The 8,095-nt window shown below is 45.4% G+C and overlaps 1 protein-coding gene across 1 annotated transcript; it reads right to left on the bottom strand.

The window, feature by feature from the left end:
- Window positions 1-530: 530 nt before the first annotated feature.
- On the bottom strand, window positions 531-6,524 carry BATF3 (basic leucine zipper ATF-like transcription factor 3). Its single transcript, XM_074947123.1, has 3 exons — window positions 6,166-6,524; window positions 3,631-3,735; window positions 531-1,138 (listed from the first exon to the last, which is right to left on the bottom strand). Exons 1-3 carry the CDS (start codon window positions 6,235-6,237, stop codon window positions 953-955), a joined length of 363 nt encoding a protein of 120 aa, XP_074803224.1. The 5' UTR covers window positions 6,238-6,524; the 3' UTR covers window positions 531-952.
- Between the last annotated feature and the right edge of the window lie 1,571 nt (window positions 6,525-8,095).

The raw sequence follows: 8,095 nt of genomic DNA, 5'->3' as shown, positions 1-8,095 counted from the left end.
TAAAAGTCACCCTGGTGAATCTTGCCCTAGATGTGTAATGGATAATGGGGAAAAGGGCAACTAGTAAATTACAAAACATACAAACAAACCACAAAACAAAAAAAACCCAAAGGGAATTCCCCCTGGTAGAATTCCACTGGCTACAGTGGCTTTGCTCTTGGGATGAATCTGGACCCCAAACTGCCTGTTCTACATTTACTCCCTGGAAAGTGGGCACACACGTCATGCAAGAATGGGAATAAAACTCTTTGAGGATTGATGGTTTGAGGACTGGTGATTAGGGAAGTGAAGATGATCTACACTCAATTGTTACACAACCTTCAGAAGGGAAGCCAATAAAGCTTTTCAAACATCCTGAAGCTGGTGATAAGCAAATAATAAGGCACACTGAAAGCAGGGAGATTAGCATTAGACTTTGGATTTGACAAATGAGCAAATGTAAAGGTGTTCAAAAGGCATTGGATATCGAAGAAGGTGGGAGACACCATAAAGAGAAAAAGAGAACATTGATTTTATTAGCCAAACCCGAGTGTAAACAAAAAATGAGCAGCCAGGATATTATATATATAAGAACTATGGATGACAACCTAACAACTCAGAAATAATAGCTGGCATAGTGTGGGGTAAATCATATCCTAGCCTAGACTGCTATTTTTCTCCAGAGTTTCCATCCTGTAAAAGCAGATTGTATCATATTTTGCCATTTATGAACATGAAACAGTGTATTACAGGTTCTAGAAAATAAATTGTAGCTCAGTCTTGTTCTTCCCACACTGACCTTTTTGATATTCAGAGGATTTAGAGATGTAAAGGCCTATTAGATCAAGTCCATCCCTCTGCAAAAGGGAGGATATACCTGCATTGTGGTGAAAAAAAAAAGAAGCTGGATCTTTAAATCTCTCCCATTTACGTGCAACAATAACCAGCATTTAAAGGCAATAAGGAAGAGCTCTCATCTTGGCAGGCAACTGGTGAGGGCATCAGGCCTGGGTATGGTCACAAAGTTCATGGAGCAGTGCAATAAAGGGCAGATCTTTTCATGGTCCTTCAACACCTCGCTCAGGTGTTTCATCTCATCTGTTAGCTTCCCAATCTCTCTTTTCAGGGAGGTATTTTCTTGTTCAAGGCACTCATATTCCTGGAATGAAAAAAGGAAGCCCACTGCTAATAAAAACATTCCTTTCGGTGCCTTCACCTTTTTTAATCAAACGATAGCAGAATAAATTGTTATTTCTGCTTATTTAATGTTTTGAAATCTAATGTAAGAATCAAAATACTGAACTAGCCTAATAAATACAGATGCTCGTAACAATACGACTGTTATTATCCATGTTCTTACTGAGCTACTGTTGTGGGCCCAGATCCTGAGCTGTGGCCACGAAGCATGTAGTCCCACTCAGGAGGGGACTGCAAAGCTAGCATTTAGCCACTTTTGCATTCTCCTGATCCTGGGCTAATCTATTTTGTTCTAGTTCCCCCATCACAAACTGTTGTAGCCTAAGGGTGCTCTAGGTTCTACTTGCTGGCAATGGCCCAAAGGGACCATTCTGGGAACCAGGGATTGCAGGAGTGTGGGCTGTGACCAGAATACCCAGCTTCTTTCCCCAACCATGTCCTCTGCACTGGTTGAAGGGATGGGGTGGTTTAGGAGTTCCACACCATCCTCTTCAGGCTGCAAAAGGCAGTTTTGTATTGCCTAAAAAAATGAAAAGTACCTAAGTTAGACTGGGCAGAGTCTTGGTCTGCTTTGGGAAACATGAGTAGTTGGGCAACTGCCAAAGTGCTAAATCTGTGCCTGGCTTTTCTTCCCTTTCAGGTGTACAATGACTTGTGTGGCTGCGAAGCCCAGATTGGCCATGTAATGCCATGAAAGCTACTGACCCCAAAGTCTGGCCCTGAGATCAGCTAACTGAGCTCTACATTCTGCATTTATGTTTCAGAACGAAACTAAGCACTACTTTCTTTCTACATTATTTACTATATAAAATAATGATTACAAAATTGGAAAACATCTGTGAGCCCCTCATTTTCTGCTGTCACCTGCCGCTCTTCTGGGACTTGAGTAACTTGCTAGAGACCTTGTAATATAAACTGAACTGGTATATATGCTGGGGGAGAGGGGTATTATTATTAATTTATTATTATTATTATTTGTATTAGTGTAGCACCTAGGAATCCCACTCGTGGACCAGTACCCCCTCTATGCTAGGTGCTGTACAGACACAGAACAATAACACAGTCCCTACCCCAAAGAGCTTACAGTCTAAATATAAGACAAGAGACAACAGACGGATGAGGGAATACAGTGAGATGATATTGATCAGCATGAAAAGGCTGTGGGACCAGTGTTTCAGTGCAACTGCAGTTATTCTCTGGTTTTCACTTTCAACTGAATGTGGGTTAGCAGGGTTAACTTCCACAGAAGTTCATATCTAGATCAACACAGGCTGTCCAACCACCATGACCAGTGTGCTTATATTGCAAGAAAATAATCATTCATCATATTTTCCTATCTGAAAATGCAAATATCCCACAATCCAGCAAGTGTAACAAACTGTTTCCCTCTGAAGTTATCTTTATTGTTCCCCCTTTAAAATGTGTTTGAATTTAATGCTCACAAGAGCACTATGAAGAATCAAATATGCAGGTAGGTTCGATTTTGGTTTCTAAACACAGCTCTGCCATTGCACCCACATCAATCCTGACCCACACTCTTGTTATTCCAGTCCTGCTTCTTACCTGAGCAGAGACTGCCTCTGGGAATGAATTAACTGAACTGAATTATTGAAGAGTTTGGAGGCATTCTGTAGTAGACACCAGGGGAAGAAAAGCTCAGAAATTTGGCATTTCATCTCTAGAAGTTGGTATCGTGGAACCCAGGTATGGTGACCCTAGTACAAGTATTTCCTGCACTTCACAGTGTTTTGCAAGAACAAAAGACATGAAAAATTGTCTTCTGTGGATAAATTTTATTTTCACAATGTAGAAGATAGAGATAATTCTGTGCTGAACTGGGCCCTGAAGCTGCATCACTTACATAAAGGCATTAGTAGCATAGTAGTAAATATTTATAGTATGGTGGTGCCCAAAGCCCCAGTCGAGCCGGAAGCCCCATTGTACTGGCTGCTGTACAAACACTGAAAAGAGACAATGCCTGCCCTGTTAGAGTTACAACTGAACAGACAATAGGGCTACCATATTATATTATTGATGCTGAGGGCTTGTTAATAGGATTTCAAAAAGGATCAGACATTTATATGCACAATGGAAACATCCACAGTTTAAGATAGGATAAAATATATATAAAGTGTCTAAACCCTCATACTTCAGTGACTTACTGGAGTTAGGAGAAGCTTCCCCTATGGGAAGCTTATTCCTTAATTGTTCAGTATAAAGATCTAACACTGTTGGCAAGTTCCAGATGTTTCAATGTAGGCAAAATATTGGACTAGACAGCTCACCAGCATGGTCCAGTATGGTAATTCATATGTTTTTACACCAAACCCATACTTCCTCATGCTGGATTAGTACAAAAACCATTTCATATCCCTGTTTAAGAAATGCATAGTATGGTTAAATTCCGCACACAACGCTCAAAAGACAACAGCAACATATGAAGTACCCATTCACCTCATGGAGTTTGTCTGCTTTCTGCGTTTGTTTCTTCCGGCTTCTCTGAGCAGCGACTCTGTTTTTTTCTCTCCGTCTTATCTTCCTATCATCCTCTTCAGGACTCTGAAAAACCAAACCAAACACATCTTGTTGCTGTTTTTTTAAAAAGTGCACTGAGATTCAAAAAGCAAGGAAATAACTTTTAGTGAAAATAAGCAAACAATCTGGTGTGCTTCATAATAATAATATTTCATTCTTACATAATCCTCTCCATCCACACATCTTAAAGCACTTTGCAAAGGTCCGTAAGTAGCATTATCTCCATTACACAGACAGGGAAAATGAGGCATGGAGAGATTTGTGGCCTGATTTTCAAAAGTGCTGAGCATTTGTAGCTCCTATTGACATCAGTGGGAGCTGGGGTTGTTGAGCAAGTCAGTGGCACAACCAGGACTAAAAAATAGAGAGGCCTGATTCTGCGGTACCCTGCATCCAAGGGGCTAGAACTAGGGGTGCTGAAGGTGCAGCAGCACCCCCTGGCTTGAAGTAGTAATAACAACCAAATACATTCTTTCCACTTTCAGCACCCCCACTATAAAAATTATTCCAGTACCCCTGCCTGTATCTTGCCCTAACTCTACCAATCAGAATAATAGTGTTTATGTCCATTTAATCCAGTAGACCATGTGGTCTTCCAGAAACAACCTTGTTGATTACATAAATAGCATATAATACACATGTCACAGTATCTTTGAAATTTACACCATCACAGATGTTTTAGCTTTTTAGAAAGGAAAATCTCCTATATAAAATATCTTACTAAGAGATCCTGTTTTGGATTAATGTTTTCTTGTATTGTTCACACACAAAATCCACTCACAACCTAGAAAATAACTTTCTGTTTTCATTATGGAGTCTTGATCATGGTTTGTGGAGGCTTCAGGAGGCTTTCCATTATAAATCCAATGATTAACCCTCCCTTGCATACCTGAAAAATTCTCCATGTGGTCTGAAATTTCATTTGCTTCCTCTCAGGCTAGAGCAGAATTTTATATATATTAAAGGAATCGAGTAAATAAGTTTTCGTGGTAGCTAACAATGCCCAGCAACAGTTGTCTGCAGATCTAAGTCACATTCGACTTAGAAGACAATAAGATTTTTATTGTCCAGAGAAAGAACATTCATCACCAAGCTGCAGCAAATTCTGCAGAAGAGTGAGCAGGGATTGGAGAGCAGGGGGAGGAGTTCCCCAAGCGTGCTGCAAGTATTTCCCTACAGCTCTGTAATAGGACATGATCAATTGCCTTTCATGTTGGTTTAGAAAAAAGACACAGAGTTCATCCCAGCATGTCAATGACAGTGTTAAGGCTGCTGGCAGTGGTGGCTGCTGTTGCTCCTAGCAATGTTTATTCCAAAGTACGTCAAGTTAACCACTGTTTCCTCTCTTACAAGGAAGATTTATGATAAAGTCCGTGAACTGAACTAATCTCTGAGGTAACACTGTGGAGTCGCACCAGTGATGAATTCCACCCCATGTGTCAGACATGCTCAGGAGAGACATATGTCTGTGTGTGGTTTCATGAAAGAAAGGGCTACAGTGGGCAAGAGGAGCGCCCATGGTAATTACAGATCCATGGAAAGAGGGCATCTTACTCTGTTCTGCATCTTCCCTAGGGGCTTAGAGATTACAGCACAGGCATCTCCAGGCAGGAATTAGTGTCCCAAGACAAGCTCAGGACAACCAATACCAGCATCAATGAGATGCTGCTCTTCATCTGGGGAAGCAGGGAAGCAGCCATTTCTCTTACGGTTGCCAACTCGCCAGGATTGTCCTGGAGTCTCCAGGAATTAAAGATTAATCTTTAATTAAAGGTTATGTCATGTGATGAAACCTCCAGGAATATGTCCAGCTAAAACTGGCAGCCCTACAGTTCTGATCATCCTGTCTCCTACCTGTACATCCTGATCCTAGCTGCCATCCTGTGAATCTGCCCTGCCAAGAGGAGGAGAAAAGCCTTCTTTGCCTGCACCTCCCACCTGACTGTGGTCACTATGTTATAGGGGACTCAGCATTATGTATTTGGGACCCAGTTCCAGCTGTGCCATAGATCAGGACATGGTCGTGTCAAAAGTGATCCCCATGCTGGACCCCGGATCTACAGCCTCAGGAACGTGGGGGTGAAGGATGCCACCTATGGTAGTGAGGAAAACATTTCCTCCTGTGATGTGATTTGCAGGGAGTCCATAAAGAATAAGCAGCAATTGCTCAAATTAAAAGAGAGAGAGAGGACCAGAGGCAAGTCGGTGCCAAATTGAAGAAAAGCACTCGGCGCTCACAAGGGGCATCAGCCACCTTTGCACAGGAGAGGGCAATGGGATGAGAGCAGGGAAAGGCTGCTCTGACATCCCGGCCCACGCCCTCCAGTGCTTCTCCACAGCCTGCTCCTGCCCGGCTGGTGTCCCGCCCCAAGCCCCGGCTGCTGTGCCACTCGGACCCTGACTACCGCTGCCGCTGCCCTGCACCCTTCATCCTCCCCTTCCCCTGCCCGGTACCTGCGGCTGATTCCCATCGGAAGAGGCGCTTCTCTGCAGAACGCTGCCCGAAGCCGGGACACCGTGCGACATCCCGGGAGCTGCTGAGCGGCCGGGGCCGCGGCGGGAGCCCAAAGAGCAGCCACGTTCCGCGCACCCCGGCCCCTGCCAGCGCACTCCTGTCCCCAGCCTCGCTAGGGGGAAACTCCGGCCCGGGGCATCCCGGCAGCCAGCACCTGGCTGCAGCGGCTCGCACGCTCTCTGTGCTTCCCCAGCCCCCGGGGAGGAGCCGCCCCCTCTGCCCGGATCCGGCCGCTGCCGCAGCCTCCGGGAGGCAGAGCCTGGGAGTCCCGCACTCACGGCGGCGGCGGCGGCGGCAGCTCTCGCTTGTCAATTTCATGGAAGTCACGTGGCGCCCTTTGAAACTTAGGAGGGAACTAGCTGCGAAACCGCAAGGGTGTCTGCGTGGGGAAGCGAGAGGGGCTGCGGAGCACAGCCAGGCGGGGGGAGGCCAGAGCTCCCTTCCCCCGCACGCCTCGGCGAGCGTGTGAGAGCGATACTCCGAGCGATAGATACCCTAGCACCGGGGGGCAATTTGGGAAAGAAGAACTGAAGGCTACACCCGCACCGGAAAGCGATTCCTTGGCGATGGGAGCCAAACTTCCCCACCCACTAACTACCGAGTAAAGAGAGAACATGTCAGAGGGGGCTGGACGGGAGGGTTTAGTTCAGCTCCTTAGAGAGAAAACTCAGCTCCCGCTCTGAAGGGGGACAGGGATTTAGGGGGTGCTCAGATCCGGAGTTTGGACTGAGCCCCATTTCTACAATTACATTTTTTAAGGACTAGGAGGGGGAGTGAAAAGAGGAAGGGGAAACAGGATCACAATCCTTAACACACTCCTTCCTGCACCGCCATACGTTGGATTAGATGGATTCTCTAGTGGGACAGCGAAAACAACCATTTCCTGTATATAAAAAGGGTCTATCCTGCCACCAGGACAGTGATGAGACCCCTATAAATGCTTAGCAAGAAGGATGAGTTTTAAATTCATAACTTTGCTAACTACTAAAAATCATGGCCTGAATAGACACACTGGATTTATGGCTTATTATAAGAATGTATAAGGCACTAACAACCCTCCCAGCTGCCTGCCTTCTCCCCACTTTTCCTTCCCTCCCACGGGAGGGGTGTTAACAGGCCAATTCACTTTGAATGGGCCCTTGCAATGTGTTAACTACCTATGCTAAACAATCTGTCCAACTCTGGTATTTAGCTGTGACACTTTGAGTTAGGCCTTATCTGCACTACAAAGTTTTGTCTACAAAAGGCAGCTTTTGTCGACAAAACAGTGAGTGCGTACATACTGCAATGCGACATTTGGTGGCAAAAATGCCGTTTTGGCAATAAAATATAACCACCCCAAGGAGAGGTTAAGGGTATGTCTACACTGCCCGTGTTACAGTGCGGCCGTGGCAGCGCCGTGACATGGGCAGCATAGACATGCTTTATTGCTGGGGGAAGAGCTCTCACAGCGATAAAAAGTAACCACCCCAAATGAGGGGTAGTAGCTTTATCGCCGTGAGCACGACTCCCCATGATAAAATGCTGTCTATATTGGCGCTTTTCAGCACTAACACTTTTGTCGCTCAGGGGGTGCTTTTTCACACCCCTGAACGACTAAAGTTTTAGTGCTGAAAGTGGCAGTGTAGACACCATGCTTGATTTTACCGCTTTAACTGGCCTCCAGGAGGTGTCCCACAATGCCCATCGTGACCGCTCTGGTCAGCAGTTTGGACTCCACTGCCCTGCAGCCAGGAAAACAACCATCCACCCCCCCCCCCCCGCCTTAGAAGCGCTGGGAATTTTTGAAATTCCGTTTCCTGTTTGCTCAGCCTGGAGAGGTCTCATTGCATCTTCCCATGTGCCCATGGCAGGTTATCGCAGCAAACG

The sequence above is a fragment of the Natator depressus genome, chromosome 3, assembly GCF_965152275.1.
Source record: "Natator depressus isolate rNatDep1 chromosome 3, rNatDep2.hap1, whole genome shotgun sequence".
In the NCBI taxonomy this organism is placed as follows: domain Eukaryota; kingdom Metazoa; phylum Chordata; order Testudines; family Cheloniidae; genus Natator; species Natator depressus.
Note: the sequence above shows the minus strand (reverse complement) of the source record. Positions and strands in the feature narration are given on the sequence as shown.

Coding starts and splice junctions, on each gene's coding strand:
- BATF3 (XM_074947123.1), bottom strand. CDS start 6,237: ATGTCGCACGGTGTCCCGGCTTCGGGCAGCGTTCTGCAGAGAAGCGCC. Junction 3,736..6,165: donor CCGATGGGAATCAGCCGCAG/GTACCGGGCAGG, acceptor TTGGTTTTTCAG/AGTCCTGAAGAGGATGATAG. Junction 1,139..3,630: donor AAGCAGACAAACTCCATGAG/GTGAATGGGTAC, acceptor TTTTCATTCCAG/GAATATGAGTGCCTTGAACA.